This window comes from Eleutherodactylus coqui, chromosome 8, assembly GCF_035609145.1.
Source record: "Eleutherodactylus coqui strain aEleCoq1 chromosome 8, aEleCoq1.hap1, whole genome shotgun sequence".
Classification (NCBI taxonomy): Eukaryota; Metazoa; Chordata; class Amphibia; order Anura; family Eleutherodactylidae; genus Eleutherodactylus; species Eleutherodactylus coqui.
In genome coordinates this window covers 13,089,673-13,105,813 of record NC_089844.1, presented here as the reverse complement: position 1 = coordinate 13,105,813, position 16,141 = coordinate 13,089,673, and the positions used below count along the sequence as shown (strand labels likewise).

The following is a 16,141-nucleotide window of genomic DNA, read 5'->3' as shown; positions in this document are numbered from 1 at the left end:
AATCACATGACCAGGGACCGTGTTCTGAGGCACCCTGTGAAATCTCCAGGCTCTCGGCATACGTTTAGTAGCCAGGAGCAGGGAGATTTTAAATTACCTGGGCAATCCATGGCTTATGCGCATGCGTCCACCACTTTGGTGACAGGTGTGTGCGCAGAAGCCGGGGTAAGGTCCACGGAAAAATCCTTAGGTACATAATTTCATCCTCTCCCATGGATATTATCAGTGAGGGGAGATGAAACTTAAACTTTTTCTTTTTTAAACTTTTTTTTTTTTACTTTACATGATCGCTGTTATCTATTGGATAACAGTGATCATGTGATCGGTAACTGCATATAGCGGTCCTCGGGCATATCTCTCTGCTCCAGGCTGCACATGCTGGCTGGGAGCAGAGGGATTTTAAGTCTCCCGGGACGCGAGCCCTTCTGTGCACGCGCCTGACAGAAGATGGGACCTTTTAACTGAGTCAATATTAGTGTTAAATGAGCGGCAATCACTGAGATCATTTATGATAATTGGAATCTTGCACTGGTCAATAAGGGGGACAAATGTTTGTTCCCATAATCATTTGTCCTCCACCCGGATTTTTTTGTGGGGGTTGTAGTGATGAGTTTATTGAAGAAGAAAATCTCTAAAATGGTTACTACTCCTGGGCAGCGCAGCATTGGGGTACAGTCTATCGGTCACATGATAGGCAGGCAACGGGCTGGGGCCAGAGCTTTTCTTCTCCAATATAGTACCACTGACTACTAATTGCTGCCCCCTCCACCCCAAGTACATTTGCTTATTTATCAGATGATTGCTGCCCTATTAACACAGGACAATTATTGCCCATATGCAAGGGCCATAAACTGGGTTGTTCCATGGCTGACTTTTATCACCCATCCTAAAGATAGTTAATAAAAGTCTGTTAGGAGTCTCTGTTAGGGATTTTAAATCTACCGGGGCGTGTCATGTTCTTGCGTGTCTGTGCAAGTGGCCAGATATGAGGTGTGAGCAGGCATGTTCAGTGTGTTTAGGTGTGAACAGTGTCATGTTCCTGCATGCCTGTACATGTGTCAGATGTGTGGTGTGAACAGTCCTGTTCAGGGTGCATGGTGTTCTGTGTTGCATGCAAATCCCTGGCGTATTGGTGTGAGCTGCGTTCAGTTCTGCTGTGTTTCGTTTGTCATCTTGGTCTAGGTAGCTCCCTAGGTTCCAGCCCAGGGTCGTCCCTGTCTTGAGAATTGCCCCGCATGCAGGCAGGTTTTATGTGGAAGTTGTCTTATTAGAGTAGGGACCTGCAAGACGAGGACCCTTGAAGTGGGCTCGCGGGCTTAAGTATTTTGGCCAAAATACAAGCTAATACCTCATACATTCTATAGTTATTCCATCTGGCTTTGTGTGCAGGTATGCAGGTGAGTGCTGTGAGGTAGTTATGTCCGTTGTTTCCGAGTTCCACTGGAGTTTCGCCAGTTTGAATGACATAACACCATTATCACCTATCCTGTGGATATCTGATAGTCAATTGTAGAGCAACCTTTTAAAGCCCTTCATCTTTTAGCTAAATATTTCCCCCCCAAAAAGGCATTTCATAGGGCTTTGCCAACCTCTACACCTCTGTTCTTTAACTCATTGCATACACATCGAGGAACAGAAGTTTCTCTGTGCTACAAATGTCGCCAAGCTGTCACCTACAGAACGCAGCCTTCCCAGGACGTCCAAGCAAATTCCTAATACTCCAAATAATCAAGCCCTAATTATTTCATTATTGTCGGCTTGTGCTGTTTGTTTTTGTCTGCATGTCTGTCATTTCATCTGTTCACTAAACCCTATACGCACGCCGCACTTCTGGAAACTTTTTTTTTCCTGAAAAGGTAACAAAGTAATACATACCAAGCTGTCAATTGTGTTTCGGATCGCCCAGAACCATTCTTGCACCGTAATGTCTGCGTCCGACTGGAGAAGGAACTCATTTCCTGATTCTGTTGTGATCTGAAGAGAGAATTTTATTGTAAGCAAGTGGACTGACGAAAGATTATTTATTCAGACCAAACATGCCCGCTCCTCGGGAATTCCTTCCCCTCCAAACTAACAAGCACAAGGAGCCTTCACTTTGAAAATCAATGCAATTCTTTTACAGTCATGGTACTAAATTGAGGGTGGAAACTGTGTAAATTAGATGTGAAAGTACAAAAGAAATGGGAACGAGATCTAAAACAATTACATAATACAGTAAGATTAATTTCATCTGGCATCCAAGTCCAGAACCGGTACTCCGCCACTTTATTTTCCCAGAGCAAACCTATAGGACATCTTAAATTCTCACAATAGCCAGAAATTAGAGCAGAAATTATAGGTCACCTCTGATTACAAAGAATTTATATCAGTGAGCAACCTGTCAATCAGCAGCAGGGGGCGGGGTAAACAGTGAATGTCTGAATATTAATGAGCCACCTCAGACTTATCCCTGCCATGCTTTGCAAACTTACAAAAAGTGTAAGTTTTACAAAGGTTCTGCACCAATAGATATAAGTGACAGAGGACTGAAATCTGCTCACTGGCACTTTTATGTGCTGCTCACAGCCAGTGCAGCTTTAGGGACCCGATAGATTCTCTTTAACCCCTTCCCACCACCGGACATATACAGTCAAGTCACATTATTATGACCACCAGGTAACTTTTAGAGTGAGCACCCTTCTACCCCTGGGCGGCCTGTCGGGCGCAGATGCCCAACAGGTTGTTGCTGCCATAATAGTTCCTAGGCTTTTACACAGGAACGATCATAACTTAATAGAGGCGGAGCCTGCAGGGATCGTTCCGGCCACCGACCTCCATTCACAATAAACAGGCAATCGTTTATCACAGCAGCATGGGAACTGTTCACAAACCGCGCTGTTTGAGAAATAGCACCGCCCTTCGCCCAAAGCCAACAATCATCTCTTTTTGCAACTTAAATCTCCCCTTTGAAGCATGACAACCAGTGATATGTGAGCAGACAGCCCATCACACACCTTATATACCCACCGAGCCAGTCCATGACTTCTGTAAGAGGCTACACGCTGCCAATGCTGAAAGTAAGATTTGGTTATAATGTGACTCAACTGTGCATATATGTCCTGGAGGATAAGGGGTTCTCGCGAAATGACGTTTGATTATGTCATATGGATGGCATGGTCTGAGAAGCTGAGCCTGTGCCACCCGCAGTGGGAGCCAGCTGTGACTGGCAGTCGGCCTCCCAGTCCAACAGCTGGGATCACTGTTCTCACTGTTGATGGCACCACTGCAGTGTATTATCTGAGCGATCATGAGATTGCAGGTTCAAGTCCCCTACAGGGACCAAATTTTTTTTTTTAATTAAAATATTCAAAAAAAACAAACATTTAAAGCAATTATCTTTATGGGCATATTTACCCTTTTTAGGTAAAAAAAAAATATTTGAAAAGTAACACATTTGGTATTGTCGCATCTGTAAAGACCCATACAATAAACTGAATACACTTTATATCGGCAAATGCTATTAATAAAAAAAAGCAAAAAAGAAGCTCAGCTACAGCTCACCACACAAACACCAAGCCCTCATACAGCTCCATCCACGGAAAAATAAATATGAAAAAGGGGAAAAATATCTATAATTTGGGGCCCGGTGTCTACCTGGTAGTCTAAGAATTGCCGCTGCCGTATCGGAAGATGGAAGAGTCACCCAAAAAAGAGGCATATTGGCAGGAGCCCAGGGAGAAAGGATGTCAGTGGGTAGCATAACCCCCCCCCCCCCCCCCCCAATGGTCCTTGAACAAATTTTGTTTGGGACAAAAGGGCTGCTTTAAAGGTTCAAGTTCCTATCACTGGCGGTGGGCAGCACAGTATAGTGACAGTCATGCTGATTTCAGCAGCCCATTACTTATATCAATCAGTGCCATTCTGTAATGCTTACATTTGTAAGTTTGCAGAGCAGGGCAGAGATGAGTCTGAAATGGCTCATTAGTATTCATATATTTACTGCTCCCCCATCCCCTGCCGCTGATTGACAGCTCTCTGTGGTACTGTGCATAAGGAGAGACCTGTCAATCAGCAGCGAGGGGTGGAGAAGGGAGGAGAGAACCTCATTGCACTCATCTCTGCAGGCTTCTAAATGTGTTACAGAACTCCTGCACTGATCAGACCGAAATCAACACATTGGTCACTATACTGTGCAGCCCGCAGCCAGGACTACTCCAGGGACCTGACTGGTTCTCGTAGGCCACTGACAGATGAATATATCCTGTCCTGATTTATGTCTCCGTAATACTGACGAGTGCCCCAGCCTGACCACAGATCTCCTGACCCCAACTCCGAGCATCATCATCCATAATACAGTCTAGCATCCAGCCCTGACTGCAGGTCTCCTGACCCCAACTCCGAGCATCATCATCCATAATAGGGTCTAGCATCCTGCCCTGACTGCAGATCTCCTGACCCCGACTCCGAGCATCATCATCCATAATAGGGTCTAGCATCCTGCCCTGATTGCAGGTCTCCTGACCCCAACTCCGAGCATCATCATCCATAATACGGTCTAGCATCTAGCCCTGACTGCAGGTCTCCTGACCCTAACTCCGAGCATCATCATCCATAATACGGTCTAGCATCCTGCCCTGACTGCAGGTCTCCTGACTCCAACTCCGAGCATCATCATCCATAATACGGTCTAGCATCCTGCCCTGACTGCAGGTCTCCTGACCCCAACTCCAAGCATCATCATCCATAATAGGGTCTAGCATCTTGCCCTGACTGCAGGTCTCCGAACCCCAACTCTGAGCATCATCATCCATAATAGGGTCTAGCATCCTGCCCTGACTGCAGGTCTCCTGACCCCAACTCCGAGCATCATCATCCATAATACGGTCTAGCATCCTGCCCTGACTGCAGGTCTCCTGCCCCAACTCCGAGCATCATCATGCATAATAGGGTCTAGCATCCTGCCCTGACTGCAGGTCTCCTGACCCCAACTCCGAGCATCATCATCCATAATACGGTCTAGTATCCAGCCCTGACTGCAGGTCTCCTGACCCCAACTCTGAGCATCATCATCCATAATACGGTCTAGCATCCTGCCCTGACTGCAGATCTCCTGACCCCAACTCCGAGCATCATCATCCATAATAGGGTCTAGCATCCTGCCCTGACTGCAGGTCTCCTGACCCCAACTCGGAGCATCATCATCCATAATGCAGTCTAGCATCCTGCCCTGACTGCAGGTCTCCTGACCCCAACTCCGAGCATCATCATCCATAATAGGGTCTAGCATCCTGCCCTGACTGCAGGTCTCCTGACCCCAACTCCGAGCATCATCATGCATAATAGGGTCTAGCATCCTGCCCTGACTGCAGGTCTCCTGACCCCAACTCCGAGCATCATCATCCATAATACGGTCTAGTATCCAGCCCTGACTGCAGGTCTCCTGACCCCAACTCTGAGCATCATCATCCATAATATGGTCTAGCATCCTGCCCTGACTGCAGGTCTCCTGACCCCAACTCCGAGCATCATCATCCATAATAGGGTCTAGCATCCTGCCCTGAATGCAGGTCTCCTGACCCCAACTCCGAGCATCATCATCCATAATACGGTCTAGCATCCTGCCCTGAATGCAGGTCTCCTGACCCCAACTCCGAGCATCATCATCCATAATACGGTCTAGCATCCTGCCCTGACTGCAGGTCTCCTGACCCCAACTCTGAGCATCATCATCCATAATACGGTCTAGCATCCTGCCCTGACTGCAGGTCTCCTGACCCCAACTCTGAGCATCATCATCCATAATACGGTCTAGCATCCAGCCCTGACTGCAGGTCTCCTGACCCCAACTCCGAGCATCATCATCCATAATAGGGTCTAGCATCCTGCCCTGACTGCAGGTCTCCTGACCCCAACTCCGAGCATCATCATCCATAATAGGGTCTAGCATCCTGCCCTGACTGCAGGTCTCCTGACCCCGACTCCGAGCATCATCATCCATAATACGGTCTAGCATCCTGCCCTGACTGCAGGTCTCCGGACCCCAACTCCGAGCATCATCATCCATAATACGGTCTAGCATCCTGCCCTGACTGCAGGTCTCCTGACCCCAACTCCGAGCATCATCATCCATAATACGGTCTAGCATCCAGCCCTGACTGCAGGTCTCCTGACCCCAACTCCGAGCATCATCATCCATAATACGGTCTAGCATCCTGCCCTGACTGCAGGTCTCCTGACCCCAACTCTGAGCATCATCATCCATAATACAGTCTAGCATCCTGCCCTGACTGCAGGTCTCCGGACCCCAACTCCGAGCAGCGTAGATTCTTATAATGTTTGGAGTTCATGTACGAGACCCACGGTCAGCGCAGGATGCTCATCCGTATTACGGACGTATAAATGGAAGATGATCATGTTTCACCGACATTAACCCCTTAGTGACAAGGCCTGTTTTGGACCTAAGGACACAATGATTTTTGGGGAGTTTCATCTCCATTTTTCAAAAGCTATAATTTTTATGTTTTTCCGTCGACACGGCCGTATGAAGGCTTGTTTTTTGCGCGGCGAGCTGTAGTTTATATTAGTACAATTTTTTAGGTGCATACAATGCATTCAATAACTTTTCTTCATTTTTTTGTAGGTGAGGGAGAAAAAAACATCAATTCTGCCATTTCTTTAAAGCGTTAATCATGCAGGATAAATGACACAATACATGTTTTCTGCGAGTTTGTACAACTACTACGCTGCCAAAATTCTCTCTCTATTTTTTTAGGCCTTTTCAAAATAAAAACTTTTTTGGGGGATTTTCTTTTTTTTTGCATCGCTGCGTTCAAAATGTCATAACTTTTTTCTTTCTGCATGGACGGAGTTCTGTGGATTCTTGTTTTTTGGGTGACATTTTTATTTGTACCATTTTGGGGTACATAGGAATTTTTTTTAATGACTTTTATTGCATTTGTTTGGGATACGAAATCAACAAAAAAAGCATTTTGACTTTGTATTTTTTGGGGCAAACTCTTTAAGGTGGTTGAATTAAATTAAAAAGCACCCTCTTTTATGGACTAACTGTGGTATTGCAGCTCAGCCACGTTCACTTTCACTCCTCAAGGACCATCTTTTTCACATGTTTTCTGCGTTTCAGGACCAATGACTTTTTTTCTTTTCCCATTGACATGGCTGCATGACGAGGCTGTATGGCGTGGCTGTATGACGAGGCTGCATGACGAGGCTGTATGACGAGGCTGTATGATGTGGCTGTATGACGTGGCTGCATGATGTGGCTGCATGATGAGGCTGCATGACGGGGCTGTATGACATGGCTGCATGACGGGGCTGTATGGCATGGCTGTATGACGTGGCTGCATGACGTGGCTGCATGACGTGGCTGCATGACGAGGCTGCATGACGAGGCTGTATGACGAGGCTGTATGACGTGGCTGCATGATGTGGCTGCATGATGAGGCTGCATGACGGGGCTGTATGACATGGCTGCATGACGGGGCTGTATGACATGGCTGCATGACGGGGCTGCATGACGTGGCTGTATGACAAAGCTGTGTGACGTAGCTGTATGACGAGGCTGTATGATGTGGCTGTATGATGTGGCTGTATGATGAGGTTGTGTGACGTTGCTTTAGGACATGGCTGTATGACGAGGTTGTATGACAAGGCTGTATGACATCGCTGTGTGACAAGGTTGTTTGACGAGGCTGTATGACGAGGCTGTATGGTGAGGCTGTATGGTGTGGCTGTATTACGTGGCTGTATGACGAGGCTGTATGACGAGGTTGTATGACAAGGCTGCATGACGTGGCTGTATGATGAGGCTGTATGGCGAGGCTGTATGGCGAGGCTGTATGACGAGGCTGTATGACGAGGCTGTATGACGAGGCTGTATGACGAGGCTGTATGACGAGGCTGTATGACATGGCTGTATGACGTGGTCGTATGACGAGGCTGTATGGTGAGGCTGTATGGCGTGGCTGTATTACGTGGCTGTATGACATAGCTGTATGACGAGGCTGTATGACGAAGCTGTATGACCAGGTTGTATGACGTGGCTGCATGACGTGGCTGTATGACGAGGCTGTATGACGAGGCTGTATGACGAGGCTGTATGACGAGGCTGTATGACGAGGCTGTATGACGAGGCTGTATGACGTGGCTGTATGACGAGGCTGTATGGCGAGGCTGTATGACGTGGTCGTATGATGTGGCTGTATGACGAGGCTGTATGACGTGGCTGTATGACCAGGTTGTATGACGAGGCTGTATGACAAGCCTGTATGACAAGGCTGTATAATGTGACTGTATGACGAAGCTATATGACGTGGTTATATGACATGGCTGCATGACAAAGCTGTGTAACGTGGCTGTATGACGTGGGTGTATGACAAGACTGTATAATGTGACTGTATGGCGTGGCTGCATGACGTGGCTGCATGACGTGGCTGCATGACGTGGCTGTATGATGAGGTTGTATGATGAGACTGTATAATGTGACTGTATGACGTGACTGCATGACGTGGCTGTATGATGAGGTTGTATGATGAGGCTGTATGAGGCCTTGGTTTATGCAAGAGAAATTGTCAACTTTTGTCAGCTTATTAGCGCTATCTGTGGGTGCCTGCAATTAATATACGGTAATAGTTTTGCAGTGCAAATGTAGAAATAAATGACTTCCAGCATATTTTTATTTTAGCATTCTGATCATATTCCACATAGAAAAACCTGATAAATCAATTCTTTATCTTATTGGGTCGGTTTCAGACACGTTTGTAATGCGGATCTGTATCCTGGATGACGTTCCATCCGTACGTCATCTACTTTTTTCTGTATATGCCTCCACATTTTTATTTTCTCTATTGGGCAAATATGCAAAAAATAGAGCCATGTGATTCGCCCTATAGATTAATATTAGCTCCATATTATAGCCCCTTCAACACGGACCTAATACAGAGCAAAAACACGCCGTCTGAAAGCAGCCTCACCGTTTTATGGAACCTATAATATATTTTATACCAGATAATACATTTTGTTACTGTCATGTCCGCTTTAAGTGTGGAATAACTGTAAACCAAATCACCCACTGGTCAGTGTTCACACCACGCCACCAGCAACCCCTGAAGTATGAGGAAAACACAAAGAAAGGAGGGAAACTTCGCTCCCTAAGGAGAGCTAGAGGGTGACAACACCTGCCTAGTGGATGGCCCGCCCTGATAAGGACGCATCCACCCTCATGCCTGTGCCACTCACTAACCCTGATAAATGACAAATGGGAACCACCAAAACCTCCACGAATAAATCTCTGAACTTATATGAAGAGCTGCTGGAAGAACCACTGAAACCAGATCCACAGATGTCCTCTACCCACAGTAGAAGGAGGCTGCACTGAAATGAACCAGCACAGAACCCAGGCAGGAGGGAACTAAAAACCCTCCCTAATTGCCCCCAGGTGTACAACAACAGCTGACACACCCACCAGAGTGGATGAATGCACAGTCAGGCTCAAACTGACACAACAGTTACATTTTATGACCACATTCGGATTTTTTGGTAGTGGATTTGCGCGCATTTACGATAGCAGAATAGTGGTTGAGATTTTACTGTTGATCAATCTCATCCATGCTCTGCAATGGAGATTTCAAATCCACAAAGGGCAGAAGAGCGGTACTAGTGTTGCCAAGCGGCGCCACTCTAATATTGAGACAATAGTTTCTGGTGTGGCACAGAGAAGAAGTGAATTCTGCACATGAGTGTTCTTGGGTAACGACAAGGCCAGAAGCTGGTAGGATACAAACACTATACCCACTCTGTGAGGAAAAACTACTTTGGCATCTGCCCGCTTACTCACCAACTGACTGCTCAGCCTAGTGCCGGAGAGAACCAGTCTGTAGCTTTAGTTAGAAAGAAAGTCTTCCTGCAATGGAGCTGAATCCTCTGTTAGACCCACAGCAGCAGAGGTGAAGGCTTGGAAAGCCCGGTGGACCTAACTTTGTCCCACCGGTTCCCAGTCATCGTACAGTGAATGTCGGAAACTGCTAAAGAGACTGTCAAGTGTTCGAGTCCAAAGAGTGAGACCGGTGAGCCCCATGGACCCAGGAGGCTGAGCATTGCATTGTTGCGAGATGTGCCTGCTGGTCTAGCATTAGGGTTACACAGTAGGACTGTCAGGCACATAAGCATCCGGCAGCTGCCCCAACGACTATCATTCCCGTGCTTTTACACAGTAGCAACAGTCTATTAGAGAATGGAGGTGGAGCGGCTTGGGATCGCTTCTGGCTGCCGGCCTCCATTCATTGTAAACAGGAGTCGTAGATAGATTGAGCAACTCCTCTTCACAATGAGTAACATAGTAACATAGTTCGTAAGGCCGAATGAAGACAATGTCCATCTAGTCCAACCTGTCTATCCTCCTGTGTTGTTGATCCAGAGGAAGGCAAAAAACCCCAAGAGCAGAAGCCAATTAGCCCTTTTTGGAAAAAAATTCCTTCCCGACTCCCTAATGACAATCAGACTATTCCCTGGAGTAAGAAGCCGTTCAGTAGTCATTGCATTTCACTGAGCTGAATCAGAACAACTGATGACTACTGAGTGACTGCCTGTCGGAGGCCATATGTACATGGGCTAATAGTCACCCATAATCACTCACTTCAGCGATTATTTGGGCAAATATCAGCCCACCTCCCATAGGGTGGTCCCAACATACACCCATTCAACACTGCAAACGTTCATCTTTACCAGTCCAGTGACCGATTATTCCACCATACCAGGGCAGAGACCCCCCCACACCGACAGCTCCGTAAGTACACCTTCAATAAGCATTTCTGAATGATTATCCATTCTGACCCCCTAAGTAAGTTATAACTCGGGGGACGGTTCTTTCTACATTCCCTATATTTAGTTCATTAGGAAAAGTGCTGACAGGTCGTCTTTATACACCGTAGGAACACGTTTGCGTTCGCTCGACTTTGTTCTTTTGCAAATAAACCCTTAAGCGTTTACGGCTAAAATGTGATAATGATAGTAATAATCATAAAAGTAATGAAAAATGAAATCACAGATATGCAAAAGGATTTGAAGTGACTTCCAAAGAGCAGCGCGGTTATCTATCGATACATAAACCCTTTTGTACGTGCAGACGGGCGCCTTCTCCTCCTCGCAGATTAGCTGTGCAAGGCTATTTTTATCTTTTCAATTTGGCTCCTAATTGCGCCGTCACATCACCGCTCTGTCAGTCCATATTTTAAGTGCTAAAATTAACAGAAATGTAATAATACTGGAAACCGGGCACGTCAAAGAAAAATATGTTAATACACAAACATCCTATACTGTGAAACAGCTTGTGCCAGTAGACCGCTTAACCGTACGCAATACCGTACATTCGGAAAACTCACATGCAGAGTTCAGGCTCGGAGTCTCTGTTCTTGGCATACCGTCTCCGCCGCATTACTTGGCATCTGTCTTTAAGAACAGTCAGAGCTTCGAAATAGTTTGTGTTCAACTTTATAAAATATAGAAAAAGCGCAAAGATTGTTGGTGCTGCAGTTGTCTTTTTCTGACCAGACCCCGTGATGTGTCCATCGGGGTATCATTGGGTGCTACTGCCGACAGCGGTCTATTGGTTTCTTTGTTCCGTACTGCTAACATCGTAGAGTGAGAGAAGGGGCACCCACGAATTACATTCCATTGCAGTTAGGTTGTGATTGGTTGGCGATAGCGGTCACAATCTATGCAGGCGCTATTTTGTATCAAATAGTGATGTCATGTAAAATATAACCTTATGGGCACATAATAAAACTTAAAGGGGTTGTCTGGTTGTATATTATTGATGGCCTATCCTTTCATTAGCAAGGGTCCACCCAGTAGGAAACCCTGCCAATCAGCTATTAGTCAGGCTAGTGCGCTTGACACTGAACTGAATCATAGCATCCTACGATGGTAGAGTTGGAAGGGACCACCGGGGTCATCGGGTCCAACCCCCTGCTCAGTGCAGGATCACTAAATCATCCCAGACAGATGTCTGTTCAGCCTTTTTTTGAAGACTTCCATTGAAGGAGAACTCACTACCTCCCGTGGCAACCTGTTCCACTCATTGATCCCCCTCACTGTCTAATATTTAATCTGCGTCCCCTCCCTTTCAGTTTCATCCCATTGCTTTTAGTCTTTCCATGTGCAGATGAGAATAGGGCTGATCCCTCTGCACTGTGACAGCCTTGCCGATTTTTGGAAGAAGCAGATAGCTCTGTTTCCATTGCAGTGGCTAGGCTTGGTATTGCAGGCCAAGTTTTTATTCATTTGAATGGGAATTTGGTCTACAAATACTGGCAGAGAACAGAAGGGATATCAGTATATTTATTAATGAAGTACCTAAACTAAGAAAATTAAGCATGGGACAGACACATAGTTGCAAGAGAAAGTAAGTGAACCCTTTGGAATTTCCTGGATTTCTGCATTGATCACTAATAACACACGGTCTGATTGCATCTATTAACAAACACAATTATACTGATTATGTATATTATTAAGCACATAGAGTGATCATCCACTGTGCAAGGAGAAAAACTAAGTGAACCCTTGAATTTTATAACTTGCAGATCCCCTTGAGAAGCCACCCACTTCACCAAACTTTTCCTTTAGCTGCAAATAATATTTGCATAATGTTGAGGAGGAATTTTCGATCATTCCTCCCTGCAAATCTGTTTTTAATTTATCAATATTTCTGGGATGCCTTACATGCACAGCATCTCCATAGGGTCAAAGTCACAACTCTGACTTGGTCATTCCAAGTCAATTTGCTTGTGTGCTTTGGGTCATTGGCTTGTTGCACCATCCAATGTCTTTTCAGCTTGAGATCACGGGCCTCAAATTACACCAAGTGTGAGAATAATACAACATTTTTATTTGTAAGTTTACAGGGATCGTAATGAAAAAAAAAATGATGCAGGCTTAACCCTTTCTCATCCAGTGTCAGCCCTTATCCGACATTAGGATTTCCCTGCGTAGCTCTGATGTCGGACGAGGGCCAACGCATGTTTCTAACAGTATGCAGGACAGCGCTCCGGTGTTGGAGACTGTTCTGTATATGTATGTTACAGTATGGTGTGGTCCGGATAGCCCACCATGAACAGTCCAGCACGCCCACTGCATGTAATTTACATATGGCGTGGGATGACTAACACTCCTCACTTTACAGGTATGTTTGACAGCGGGTGAGCAACACAGTAACTGCGTTCATTTGGTCGGAGTTTGAAACAATGTAGGCAGATTTAGATCTGAAAACCGACAAGTGGCAAGTTAGAATGAGACAACCCTTTTATTTTCCCCTTTAAATGCGTATACCCTATTACTAATTTTATATTAACCCTTTCCATTTAACAGAGAGAGGGTAAAACTAATCAACGAAGCATAAAAAGAGTTAAACCGAATGTGAGCAGGGACAATTAAATCTAAAGGATTGAAGCAGGAGGCACTGGCGTCATTTCTTCCCATACATTTGAAGTGTCGCTCTCCTTCTTCGCTGTAAGCTGGTAAGGCAGCTTTTAAAGACTGCTACTGCTCTCTACAGTTTAAAAGCTTCCACTTCTTAATTACATATGGTAATTCACTTTGTATCAGTCAAAGCCGCTTCTGTAGCATTTTGGCTGCTAAATCCTTTTCTTTTTACTATTTTTTTTTTTTTTTTGCTTTAGTGTTTAGATTTCTTTAGCTTACTTTTATATATTGACTCTACTGTTTTCTCTGATAAATGAGCCTTGGAACGGTTCACTAAAGCATATTTGCACTTTGTACTAGGAAAATTTCAACACCCTTGGGGAAAGACTTCAGTGGAAGCTGTTAGCTTTTGAGTCTGAGCTTGTGATTGACCAATTTGTGATCATAGACGTAAATGATCTATAACTGACAACAAGAGCAAATAGCGGAGCACTGAAATGTTCTAGAAGCCGGGGCGCCGTGTGACCGTACTTGGGCGAGCTACATAAATATCAGGAAAGCAAATGCGCATGAATGTGAGACATCACAGGAGTGTCAGCTCGGATTTCAATCATGATCTGCGTTACTTAAATTGCTTTTGAAAGCTCTTCTCAGTACACGTCCGACTTGAGGCAAAAATAGGCATTTTTTTTTTTTTTGTAATCTCTAATTTTTTATTAAAATGAATGTAGGGCGCCAAAAAATTAAAAAGGGCGCAAACTTTTTTTTTTTTTTTTTTTTACGTAAATAGAGCTGCCCAACATCATAAGTCTTGTTACTGTAATTTAAGCCCTCTTTTTATTGCACGTCGCATTCTGGTTCTTTGAAGGCAGCCGGATGAATGTTTGCAGGAGCGTTTTTTTTTTTTATTCTGGTCTTTATGGTTATGGACAATTAGAAATTTACAGCGGAGTCAAAAAATTTTAATTAAATTTTTAATTGAAAAAAAACAAAAAATACAGTGTATTTCTATTTTAATATCAATCTCATATAGACTTCAGCAACGAGCCAACGAGGGAGAGTCAAGAAGCAGATTATTGTGCTGCTCTCCGCTTACCCCCTCCATTGCCCAGCGTCCTCCTGGCAGGTCTCGTCCTGGCCACTGCTGCTTTACTCTTTTGGCCCGGGGAACCTTAAACCAGCTAGAGACAGTCGATCAATGCTAATTGAGGCTGCCATATACATAAAGCTTTACTTTTTAGACTTTTTTATATTAAAAAAAAAAAAAAAAAAAGAATAGTGCTTTTTTTTTTTCCAGTAAATCCGCATCAGACTTGGGCTTTTCTGGTGGCATTTTGTAACCCTAAAAATTTTTGTTATAAAAAGGTAGTAATTTTTTTAACCAGTAATTCTGTTTTTACAGGCTTTTTTTTTAATAATCACAGATTTTTTTTTCATACATTTTTCAGACTTTTTCCTAAAGAGAATCCTATACAAAAATACCAGAAAAAAAAAATGTAAAAGCTACAGCGTGCTGTGTTTGCAGAAAGCATCGCTGACGTAAAGGAATGTAGCGTGTTGCATATTTTCTGATTAACCTACAACTAACACATGGCCGTGGTATTTTTTTTTTTTTTCAGCAAAAAAGACTAGAAAAACACAACTAGAAATGTAGTGTTTTTATGAAAAAAGCCATACAAAATGAATACATTCTACAGTTGTCCTGGTCCCACCCCATGGACCCTCCTTTGGGGAACATTGCACTAAAGTATAACTTGTATATTCTGTAAATGTATGCACATGTATAGGTACCTGGACGTATCTATGGCAACCAAAATCAAAATGAAACATCAATTGTTTACACTGATGGATACATTTCAAGAACTGGAAAATGGTCACAATAGAAAAGAGATGGAAAATAACAAGGCGGCTCTTCTTCATAACATCCACAAGTTTGAGCAGTAACAGCGCAGTTTTCTTAGTTGGGGCTCACACTAATGTGCTTTGCTTTTTTTTTTTTACATGATGTGCAAAACATATTAAAGAACACATACTTCAACATGTTTCATTCATTTCTATGGGATTCACAAACCTTATAATTGACATCAAATCACTCCTTATACATGTTTTACAAACTTCCGAAAATTCAGCCTTTTACAAAATGTTACATAAATGCAACTTGTTTAGAAGTAACAGAAAAAAAAACAATGACATTTGTTTGTATTTGCTTGCTATATTGTGCAAACATGTCAGGAATTGGACACAGGTAGATTCAATAGATACCGGTATATGGCCAAACATTGTCCCTTCGGCCCCCGTTAGGCCAGTATACTTTGTGTGACAGTACTTTGTAAAACGGGCTTGGAACAAATGATACAAAGTTGTTGTTTTTTTTTCAAAAAAGGTGTCTGACTCCAAGTTTATTCTGCCGCAGGAGAACAGCCCCCAACATCCAGCCGATGTCATTAAGAACTATCTTCAGTGTAAAGAAGAACAAGGAGTCCTGGAAGTGCTGATTTGACCCCACAGAGCCCTGATCTCACATCATCCAGTCTGCCTGGGGTTACATGAAGAGACAGAAGGATTGGAGTGAGCGACATCCACAGAAGATCAGGGCTCAGCTCTCCAAGGTGTCTGGAACAACCTCCCTGCCGAGTGCCTTCAAAAACTGTGTGCAAGTGTACCAAGAAGAATTGATGCCGATGTAAAGGTCGATCACACCGAATATTGATGGGATTTGCATTTCTCA

The 16,141-nt window shown here is 44.4% G+C and overlaps 1 protein-coding gene across 1 annotated transcript in view; it reads right to left on the bottom strand.

Moving 5' to 3' along the window:
• Nucleotides 1-16,141, bottom strand: part of ARHGAP15 (Rho GTPase activating protein 15) — a 730,617-nt gene that overhangs the window by 344,242 nt on the left and 370,234 nt on the right. The window contains exon 8 of the mRNA XM_066575178.1: nucleotides 1,876-1,974. Within this exon, the coding sequence (XP_066431275.1) occupies nucleotides 1,876-1,974 (99 nt within the window). The remainder of the gene's footprint in view (nucleotides 1-1,875; nucleotides 1,975-16,141) is intronic.